General features: G+C 36.8%; 1 protein-coding gene across 1 annotated transcript; it reads left to right on the top strand.

Annotated features, from left to right (window-relative positions):
• Positions 1-2,185: 2,185 nt before the first annotated feature.
• On the top strand, positions 2,186-4,761 carry LOC103520028 (RNA-binding protein Musashi homolog 2-like). Its single transcript, XM_026831300.1, has 4 exons — positions 2,186-2,489; positions 2,618-2,803; positions 3,291-4,187; positions 4,363-4,761. The coding sequence occupies exons 1-3, from the start codon at positions 2,196-2,198 to the stop codon at positions 4,140-4,142; spliced, it is 1,332 nt and encodes a 443-aa protein (XP_026687101.1). The 5' UTR covers positions 2,186-2,195; the 3' UTR covers positions 4,143-4,187; positions 4,363-4,761.
• Positions 4,762-12,056: the final 7,295 nt, after the last annotated feature.

Below are 12,056 nucleotides of genomic sequence, written 5' to 3'. Positions count from 1 at the left end.
TTTCCATGACATATAGATATGTACCAGTGAACATATAGCTAGAAAAAGTGTTTTCAAAGTTCCAAATGTGATAATTAAATAAATGTAATAAAACTTTTTGTAAATATCCAAGTAGATACATATCTATGTAATGGAAAATGAAATCCATTCAGGACAAATGCATCTTCATTATTTCTGAACATAGGAATGGAACAAGAAGCAATATTCCGATTAAACTTTGGCCATGAACATGATATGAAAATTGAAAATGTTTGGGAAATTTAAACTAGTGATTAAAGAAGGTCCGGTTGAATTTCTTTTTTGCATCATAATTAAAAAAATCCATCTGGTCTATTGGCCCCACTATTTTTCCCCTTAATATTCGTCTGAAATCTAATAAAAAATACTATGAATACACTCTGTTTACATTAAACAAAGTATTCCCAATATCATAATGCTTTCAGTTGGCTTACTGCTGACAAATGTCGGCTTACGGCTTTCAGTCGGCTTACATACTGCTTTAACCAATGTCTTCCTACTTTCAGTAGTCTGACACCTATGATGATGGATGTTTGCTCAACTGGTTCAGTTGTAATAATTGTTATTTAAGCTACTGAGAAATCTGAAATCTTGTTGGACTGGTTGGTCAGATGAGTGATGTTCTTTGGCGGATGCAATTGACAAATCTGGAAAATAAAGAAGTTGATCAGGATTAGCTAACTCAATTAGGAAGAAGATGTGGGGAGTTGGGGGCGGGCATCCACTTTTATCCTGAAAGTCCTGAAGAAAATTGGAGAGAGTAAACATAAAGAAACTTGGTAACTGAGTACTTATCCAGCTTTTGTTTTACAGGTGCTTTATCTATTTCCCTTCTAGTTACTTCATTACTTACCATAGCACATAGACATTCCTCAACGTCCATTACCTGTATGTATTATCCTCTTCTTTATTTCCCCTGAGTCAGTTAGTTCTCAGTTCATGCCTTACGTCTGGTGCAAGAGCTACTCAACTGAATAATTTACCATCCAGCTTTACCACAAACATTGAGATCTCTGGAACTCCAGCCAACTAAGCCGAAATTGTTTCTTTGTTTTTATCTGCTGTAAAAGAAGTAAGAGATTTAAATAAATAAAAATGCTTTTGAAAGCAATCTGAAAGTCCCCGAATTCAAATTCAGCTTTTTGCAGCACAGGATAAATGAGAAAGAGAGGAAGGAAATTAAATATTTTCACAACTTCATTAAAAATATTGTGTCCTTAATTACAAATTTAAATTAGATTAAAACTGCAAGATATTCGTTCAGTGGAAGTTCTATTCTACTGAACTCTCTTATTCAGAGATTATTCTAAACTGTGAACATATCGATTTTTGTGAACTTTGGCGAAAGTTTAGTTGATGTAATAATGAGCGTCCTATAATTCTTCATTCAAGTTTTGAAAGTTCTTTGGAAAGCGTTGATGTTCGTTACAAAAAATAAAAGTTGAAAAGAAGAAAACTTCCTCTTCTTTGAATTGAATTTTATTCATAACAAAGGCGTTGTGAATTTCAATTTTACTAATGAATGAAAGTTATTCCGCAAAAGGTGGGGACATCGTAATATTTTTCATTGTAAAAGTTTCCTTTGTATCACGTGTAATAAATGATTGATTAATTTGACACCAGGGGCGACTTTACAAGTGTGGAGAGTGTTCTTACTTGTTCCAAATCACGATTAGTACTCGTAGTTGTAGCTATGATTACCTACTGAATTTTATAGGTATGATAGAAATGAATATTCCCACGGAAAGTCGCCACTGGGGTTGAAAGTAATATTTTAAAGGTTTCCTTTAGACATGCAATGCTCTCACTTTTTACTGAAACTTAATATTCTGCTGTAGGTACATTAATTGTCTTCGATTTGCCCTAATGGTTTTCCATCCCCTCAGTCTAAGGCGTTGTATTAACGTTTCCCGTTTCAATGCTCTCACTTTTTACTGAAACTTAATATTCTGCTGTAGGTACATTAATTGTCTTCGATTTGCCCTAATGGTTTTCCATTCCCCTCAGTCTAAGGCGTTGTATTAACGTTTCCCGTTTCAAATGCTCTCACTTTTTACTGAAACTTAATATTCTGCTGTAGGTACATTAATTGTCTTCGATTTGCCCTAATGGTTTTCCATTCCCCTCTCCATGTCTATTAACGTTTCACGTTTTGTTTTCTATTTTCCAGTTTGGGTATGGAAACGATGGCATTGGGTGGAGCACCGGATCATCACGAACAGTTCAATGGTTTGATTCCCACGATGAACGGACTTGTGCAGATTCCACACCATCCTGGTCTTGTACATCTCAACGGTCCTCCTCCACCTCCTCATCAACTGGTCAAACTGAATGGCGCCCCACAAGTCAACACAAGCCCCCCCCAGAACGCGATACTCCACCAGCAGCCCACACCACAGCCCCAGCAACAACAGCAACAGCCTCCACAACCACAGCCCCGAGATCTACAACCTAACAGCAACAACCAACTGGTTCTAGTCAACGGCAAATCCAGTGGAGACTCTGGGAGGTCTACACCGACAGGCGATGACCCTACGTCAGCCAAACTGTTTGTGGGAGGCCTGAGTTGGCAGACGTCGTCAGAGAAGCTCACCAACTGGTTCTAGTCAACGGCAAATCCAGTGGAGACTCTGGGAGGTCTACACCGACAGGCGATGACCCTACGTCAGCCAAACTGTTCGTGGGAGGCCTGAGTTGGCAGACGTCATCAGAGAAGCTGAGAGAATATTTCGGCATGTTTGGTGCCGTCACTGATGTTCTAATCATGAAGGATCCTATCACGCAGGTTTGTTGAGGTCCAAGTGTCCTCGTACTAACAAGGAGTTGCTAGACAGCAGGGAAAAGCCTTGAGAAAGTTTCGTTTATTTGGGGAAACATGAAAATAAGACATTATGGGGGTTGAAATTTTGAAATGAGAACATTATAAACAGGATTCATTCATATTACATTTTGGGATACCAAGCAGGTATTGTGTAGATATTTATAGGGAATGGGTATGTACTATGTACTGTTATTGAGAAAACTTTGAATAACTTTCCTTTTTTATGGGGGGGGGGATATTGCTATGGAGAATATCTGGTATTGTGTAGATATTTATAGGGAATGGGTATGTACTATGTACTGTTATTGAGAAAACTTTGAATAACTTTCCTTTTTTATGGGGGGACATTGCTATGGAGAATATCTATTCCATGGCTTTTGAAATCTACGTCAGCACCTATAAAAACTCTTGCACGATGAATCTAATAGTTGTTCTTTTTCTTCTCTTGCAGAGGAGTCGAGGCTTTGGATTCATCACATTCGCCGAACCAGAGACTGTCGAGAAAGTATTGAAAGTTCCAATCCATACATTAGACGGCAAGAAAATCGACCCCAAACACGCCACTCCAAAGAACAGACCAAAGATAGGAAATCGAACAAAGAAAATATTTGTAGGAGGAGTAAGTCAAGACACCTCAGCCGAAGAAGTGAAAGCCTACTTTAGTCAGTTCGGTAAAGTCGAAGAAACAGTCATGCTAATGGATCAGCAAACGAAGCGACATCGGGGTTTTGGATTTGTGACGTTCGAGAATGAAGAAGTTGTCGACCATATCTGTGAAATTCACTTCCACATGATTAAGAATAAGAAGGTAGAGTGCAAGAAGGCACAACCCAAGGAAGCAGTTCAAGCAAATCTTCTAGTCGGTAAACGAGTTATCCTAGGACCTTTAGGTCTAAGGATGGCAGCCCCTGCCCCTATCACACCTGCTACTCAGCTAGCAGCATTACAAAGTCAAGCCCAAGCTCAAGTACAAGCTGCAGCTGCGGCAGTAGCAGCTCAGAATGCTGCTGCTGTGGCCAACTATGGCAAAATCTTCGGTACATACCCTGGCCTAGCATCTTACCGGTATTCCCCTTATCCTGTAGCTACCCCAGGTCTGCCTGCTCCTCCTACCCCATCTGTTCCTAATGCAAACAATGCCGCTGCTGCTGCCGCAGTAGCAGCTGCTGCTCCTAATCCTGCTGCCTCCGCTGCCGCCTTATCAGGAAATCCTTATCAGGGATATAGTCTGACCAATGTAGATATGTCTAGCTTCCAAGGTGTGGATTGGAGCTCTATGTATGGTATGGGTATGTACGTGTAAACTTCAGAGTGTGTCTAGACCCCGCTACTCAATGTATGTGCAGAAATCATTACTTTGAACCAACGCTAGTCCTCCTCATGAGAGAGATCATCAAATTCCAACTCGGCAAAAATCTTTCTATCTTGGACACGTCTAGTCAATGTCTGAAACTCCTTGTACTTACTGCCTTTCTTAAACTTCAGAGTGTGTCTAGACCCCGCTACTCAATGTATGTGCAGAAATCATTACTTTGAACCAACGCTAGTCCTCCTCATGAGAGATACCAAGAAATTCAAATTCGGCAAAACTCTTTCTATCTTGGACACGTCTAGTCAATGTCTGAAACTCCTTGTACTTACTGCCTTTCCATTTAACAAGAAGAATGTTCTTGTTCCAAAGGTCAAAGTAATGTCTCCCTGTATCATAATTGTATCTGATCTCTGGGGTCACACACCTCTTATCTAGTCACATCCTCTAAAGTTAAAAAACATTCCAAAAAGTCATCACAATATTCTGTCGGAAACTATAAAATGATAAGGACCAATATACTGAAAGTATCCTTTGTCCAGAGGCTGCTCAATGCTCAACTATCTTTCCTCAACTATTATTTACTCCTCTTCATTTTCTCCATGACAGAAATGTATTGTAATAATCTCATTTTTATTTCAATTCTAGTGATACTTATTGATAATATAATTTATTATTATTTATGATTTTTAGTTTTAATAATTTTTCGAAGTTGTTTCCTTTTTAGTTGTGACATTGTCTTCTTGCAATTCCATCTTCAAATTACTTTTTTTTATTATTGTTTGCGATTAAAAGTTACTTTTAGTTAATCTTATATATGACTGCGTACCACCTAAAATGTATCCGCGTACCACCAGTGGTACGCGTACCACCGGTTGAGAACCTCTGCAAGTTACTTTTAGTTAATCGTTACTTTGTAAATTTCTGCAGGTCTTTTAGGAAAACATATCCGGACTTATTATTTTCTTCTGTTCAACCAATCTTTTTATTTACAGGATGAATAAAATTAAATAAAATCACAAGAGATCCATTTCGGATCCATAAATTGTATTCGGACATTTTGTATTGCAAGAGGATGTATGTTTTAACTTGATAAATTGATAGAACCTCTGTTTTAGGAAAACATATCCGGACTTATTATTTTCTTCTGTTCAAACAATCTTTTTATTTACAGGATGAATAAAATTAAATAAAACCACAAGAGATCCATTCGGATCCATAAATTGTATTCGGACATTTGTATTGCAAGAGGATGTATGTTTTAACTTGATAAATTGACATCCATTCGGATCCATAAATTGTATTCGGACATTTGTATTGCAAGAGGATGTATGTTTTAACTTGATAAATTGACTATTTACGATTATATTGTTGATGTATTTAGGTTGGTAGGAATAATGTACCTGAGGTACATCGTTTTGAGAAAAGAACTTCAATTTCTACCGAGGAAACTAATAAAATTCTAAACTTGAGGTTTTTATACGAAATGGATTTTTTAAATTATTTGGAAGACTCTAGCTTATTGCTTATTGTAATATTTCCTGAAAAGTTAATTTAATAGAAAGAGATTTTTTATGAAAGAAAGTAAAAATATCTAGCAAAAAATAAATGCATAAAATAATCATAAAAAATAATAATATAGAGCTGTGGAGAAATTTGTTTTTCCATAACATATAAGATATGTACCAGTGAACCTACTTTGTTATGAATAAAATTCAATTCAAAGAAGAGGAAGTTTTCTTCTTTTCAACTTTTATTTTTTGTAACGAACATCAACGCTTTCCAGAGAACTTTCAAAACTTGAATGAGTAAAGGAAACCTTTAAAATATTACTTTCAACCCCAGTGGCGACTTTCCGTGGGAATATTCATTTCTATCATACCTATAAAATTCAGTAATCATAGGTACAACTACTAATCATGACTTGGAACAAGTAACACTATCCACACTTGTAAAGTCGCCCCTGGTGTCAAATTAATCAATCATTTATTACACGTGATACAAAGGAAACTTTTACAATGAAAAATATTACGATGTCCCCACCTTTTGCGGAATAACTTTCATTCATTAGTAAAATTGAAATTCACAACGCCTTTGTTATGATTAATGACCTGCTCCTCACAACCATATTATTCACAACAATCTAAAACCTAGTGCTGGATAGGAACAAAGGATTGGGAACACAATCCCAGCAGATGGATAAAATACCTCCAGGCAACATTGCTAATTAGGATATGGACAGATTTACCGTCAAAATAAACCCGAGAAGATACCATAGGAGAGATGGTGAGAAGATATTTGGAAAGGAAAAGTCTGGAAAAGACAGTGACGAGAAAGCAGGAGAACACACATATGGGGCAATTAGAAAAACATAAACAGAAAACAAACTTGGGAGAGAGAGATAATTAATGACCTGCTCCTCACAACCATATTATTCACAACAATCTAAAACCTAGTGCTGGATAGGAACAAAGGATTGGGAATACAATCCCAACAAACGGATGATGAAAATACCTCCAGGCAAAATTGCTAATTACTAATTATTAGAATGGACAGATTTACCCTCAAAATAGACCTATGTAGGTCATGAACAAACCCAATTAAATTTTCAGACAAATTTGAAGTTTAATGTGTTGGAATGGACTGAGAGTATCATCAAATATGCCGAATTTCGTAATAAATTCACGAGTTTAACTTAATTGAAACCCGATGAAAAGCCAAAGGGAAAGAAAAGACGAGGGTTTGAAGACCCCTGTAGTTTCCGCCAAACAAAGACTACACAAAATGGTCTCCAAAAGTGAACAAGTCAACATCAAAGCACCAGAACCGCCAAAAATCAACACAGAAAAGGTAATTAATGACCTGCTCCTCACAACCATATTATTCACAACAATCTAAAACCTAGTGCTGGATAGGAACAAAGGATTGGGAACACAATCCCCGCAGATGGATAAAATACCTCCAGGCAACATTGCTAATTAGGATATGGACAGATTTACCCTCAAAATAGACCTATGTAGGTCATGAACCCAATTGAAGTTTCAGACAAATTTGAAGTTTAATGTGTTGGAATGGACTGACAGTATCATCAAATATGCCAAATTTCGTAATAAATTCACGAGTTTAACTGAATTGAAAACCGATGAAAAGCCAAAGGGAAGGAAGAGACGAGGGTTTGAAGAACCCTGTAGTTTCCTCCAAACAAAGACTACACAAAATGGTCTCCGAAAGTGAACAAGTCAATACAAAAGCACCAGAACCGCCAAAAATCAACACAGAAAAGGTGCTCCAGAATCTTTAAAAATCAACACAAAAGTACTGTGTCACACAGTTCCCATTTTCCTAAACTGCACTGCGTGGCTGTGCTGCCTGACTGTGTAACGCAGCTCAATGTGCGCCCTAGCCATGAACCCAATTAAATTTTCAGACAAATTTGAAGTTTAATGTGTTGGAATGGACTGAGAGTATCATCAAATATGCCGAATTTCGTAAAAAATTCACGAGTTTAACTGAATTGAAAACCGATGAAAAGCCAAAGGGAAGGAAGAGACGAGGGTTTGAAGACCCCTGTAGTTTCCTCCAAACAAAGACTACACAAAATGGTCTCCAAAAGTGAACAAGTCAACATCAAAGCTCCAGAACCGCCAAAAACCAACACAGAAAAGGTGCTCCAGAATCTTTAAAAATCAACACAAAAGCAAGAGAATGGGTTTTTCTTGTAAACTAACTTGCTCCCTTGACAGTTTTTCCTCCTGCACTGGTCGGAACCCCAGACTGCGTTCATAATTAATGATGTCTACTGCATGTTGTTTCCGTACTTTGGCCAAAGTTTAGAGCTTTGTCATACACAAAAGCAAGAGAATGGGTTTTTCTTGTAAACTAACTTGCTCCCTTGACAGTTTTTCCTCCTGCACTGGTCGGAACCCCAGACTGCGTTCATAATTAATGATGTCTACTGCATGTTGTTTCCGTACTTTGGCCAAAGTTTAGAGCTTTGTCATGGGGGGATGCCTGAACCAGATGGTAGTGTAAGGTCTGCGAGGACATGGCTTTTGGCATGGGTGAGTATGGTCTGCAAGAACATGCACACCTATTTGTGAGGGGTTGGATAGGGAGGGTTTGATGGTTACCTTGTATTGATGGACACAGGTGGTGTTGATTGTATCTAGCGTCTGGTCAAAATCGAAGAAGCAACGTAGACTATTAGTGCTACTATTAATAAACAATCACAATCATGTGCACGAGTAAGTATAGGTAGGTAGAAGAAAATTATGTCCAATAATTTCCAACATGAGCCAATAACTGCAATGCCAATGCTATGGTCAATATTTTCATTAGAATGATGAACACACCTGGCAATGAGTTTTGTTTTGATAAAAACAATAATGGATGAGATGCACTAAACAGAATATATTAAATATTTGGACGACATTAATCTTCAAACCACACCAACAACAAATGAGAAGCCCACAAATCACAAGATGACGTTCATTTACATGATTGTGTAAAAGAAACACATGAAAAACTTCACTGGCAACAAACTCACTGTTGAGTTTGGAGACGAGAAAACATTACGTGAAAATGAGGATGTATTTGAGGAGATGGCAAACTAAATTTGTTTTGGCGGAGGATCTTTTACGAGCAGAAATGGCAAACAATTTCATTTTTATTATTAAATCAGACAATTTTTCAATTTCATCCAAGAAACTTTTATTTGAGAATAGAAAACTGCTACTTGAAAAACTTTAACGGTGTCGTCTTATTCTTTCTTTTTTTTTTTAGTTTCCTCTCTAATAAATTAGCATTTTCTTCTCGTTTTGAGAGAAAAACTCCAGAGCATAATCCAAGTTCATATTGTCATTGCATCTCATAATACTATAAAACATTTTAAATAGATTACCTTGTTCTATTAAACTCGAGAGTAGAAATCAGAAGTAGTTTCCAAGTACCAACCTCCTTGTAAGAGAAAGGAAAGCAAGAAACTTTTATTTGAGAATAGAAAACTGCTACTAGAAAATCTTTAACGGTGTCGTCTTAATTCTTTCTTTTTTTTAGTTTCCTCTCTAATAAATTAGCATTTTCTTCTCGTTTTGAGAGAAAAACTCCAGAGCAAAATCCAAGTTCATATTGTCATTGCATCTCATAATACTATAAAACATTTTAAATAGATTACCTTGTTCTATCTGTATTAAACTCGAGAGCAGAAATCAGAAGTAGTTTCCAAGTACCAACCTCCTTGTAAGAGAAAGGAAAAGAAAAGTTCAAGGAGAAGAAATAAACAATTGAGGAAATTGAAAGAAGTTTCCTCTTACGCAGCACAGTCACTTCTTCTCGTTTTGAGAGAAAAACTCCAGAGCATAATCCAAGTTCATATTGTCATTGCATCTCATAATATTATAAAACATTTTAAATAGATTACCTTGTTCTATCTGTATTAAACTCGAGAGCAGAAATCAATAGTAGTTTCCAAGTACCAACCTCCTTGTAAGAGAAAGGAAAAGAAAAGTTCAAGGAGAAGAAACAAACAATTGAGGAAATTGAAAGAAATGAAAGAAACCTCTAGAAAAAAAGAAAAATGCAAAAATACATAAAACTGTCAGGATATAATAATTGCAATATCAAGAAGAGGAGGTTTTCCTCTTCTTCCTTCTCTTTCGAGAATCATTTCCATGTATTTTACCTCGAGGAAAAAGTGGTAGCTATTCGTATTCGTCTCATTATGTTTACCAGACTGTAGGGAATGAAAAATGTGTCACTTCTTTCCATGTATTTTACCTCGAGGAAAAAGTGGTAGCTATTCGTATTCGTCTCATTATGTTTACCAGACTGTAGGGAATGAAAAATGTGTAACTTCCCCTTCCATTCAACTTTCAACTTTCATTTCTGCATTTGTTTAAATAAAATTGGTCGTGTGGTTTTCATTTTTCTAGGTAGGTTGACGTTCATTTTAAATTTCTCTCTCGAAAGGTTAAAGGTTGTTTCATGATACTCTCATGTTATCATGAATTTTTTTAATGCTGTGAGTGAGTGCATAATCTACAATTTGCCTTCGGGCTGGCTGCACTTTATGTATATTTTACTGAGGGTATAATTATGGAATTATTTATTTAGACTAAAAAGGTTTGTTTTCAATATAAAATACCTACTATTTTCGACCCTAAGTAGCCGAACTTCAGATTGACGAACTCAACATAACATATCTTAACTTGTACTTTACTTGTTTCCAATAATTGCAATATCAAGAAGAGGAGGTTTTCCTCTTCTTCCTTCTCTTTCGAGAATCATTTCCATGTATTTTACCTCGAGGAAAAAGCGGTAGCTGTTCGTATTCGTCTCATTATGTTTACCAGACTGTAGGGAATGAAAAATGTGTCACTTCCCCTTCCATTCAACTTTCAAATTTCATTTCTGCATTTGTTTAAATAAAATTGGTCGTGTGGTTTTCATTTTTCTAGGTAGGTTGACGTTCATTTTAAATTTCTCTCTCGAAAGGTTAAAGGTTATTTCATGATACTCTCATGTTATCATGAATTTTTTTAATAGTGAAAATATTTAATTTCCTTCCTCTCTTTCTCATTTATCCTGTGCTGCAAAAAGCTGAATTTGAATTCGGGGATTCATTTGAGCACAATTTGCACATCTGCACTTTCAGATTGCTTTCAAAAGCATTTTTATTTATTTAAATCTCTTACTTCTTTTACAGCAGATAAAAACAAAGAAACAATTTCGGCTTAGTTGGCTGGAGTTCCAGAGATCTCAATGTTTGTGGTAAAGCTGGATGGTAAATTATTCAGTTGAGTAGCTCTTGCACCAGACGTAAGGTATGAACTGAGAACTAACTGACTCAGGGGGAATAAAGAAGAGGATAATACATACAGGTAATGGACGTTGAGGAATGTCTATGTGCTGTAAGTAATGAAGTAACTAGAAGGGAAATAGATAAAGCACCTGTAAAACAAAAGCTGGGTACTCAGTTACCAAGTTTCTTTATGTTTACTCTCTCCAATGTTCTTCAGGACTTTCAGGATAAAAGTGGATGCCCCACCAACTCCTCACATCTTCTTCCTAATTGAGTTACCTAATCCTGATCGACTTCTTTATTTTCCAGATTTGTCAATTGCATCCGCCAAAGAACATCACTCATCTGACCAACCAGTCCAACAAGATTTCAGATTTCTCAGTAGCTTAAATAACAATTATTACAACTGAACCAGTTGAGCAAACATCCATCATAGGTGTCAGACTACTGAAAGTAGGAAGCCGACATTGGTTAAAGCAGTATGTAAGCCGACTGAAAGCCGTAAGCCGACATTTGTCAGCAGTAAGCCAACTGAAAGCATTATGATATTGTCCTGTCACAGCAGTAGTGCCATTTTCAAAAGTTATACTGCTGTCTCGGGACAGTGCATGGCGCTTTCTATTTCATCTGAAGAAGCAGCAACCATCAAATGTCGTGGAAAGCATTACCTACTTATTGGTTGAAATTATAGGAATAGGAATGTCCAGAATTTTGACCATACCTACATAGGAATCATTGGGATTTAAGGAATGTTCAGTTCTCAGCAGCAACATAGAACTTGTGCCAGTGGAATGCCATTTAAAAGAGCATGCTCAAATTCAAACACAGTAATTCCCTTTAGTTTCCAAGAAATACTGACGTCATAAACTATCCCCTATCTCCCACCATACTAAAACCTATACAAGATGTACCGACCCATTTGAAACGTCCTTCAACACATGCACATGCTGAAAACACGCTAGAGCGAGGTACACAATCACATTACAACTCAAACATATAAAAGCAGAGGTACTGTAATTAACTAATGAGATTAATGGTGGATTTCACCAACACAAACAATATGGTTCGTCAGACTAATCGACCGTTAGTGATTATGCGCCATTTTCTCA

Source organism: Diaphorina citri, unplaced genomic scaffold, assembly GCF_000475195.1.
Source record: "Diaphorina citri unplaced genomic scaffold, Diaci psyllid genome assembly version 1.1 scaffold3135, whole genome shotgun sequence".
In the NCBI taxonomy this organism is placed as follows: domain Eukaryota; kingdom Metazoa; phylum Arthropoda; class Insecta; order Hemiptera; family Psyllidae; genus Diaphorina; species Diaphorina citri.
Note: the sequence above shows the minus strand (reverse complement) of the source record. Positions and strands in the feature narration are given on the sequence as shown.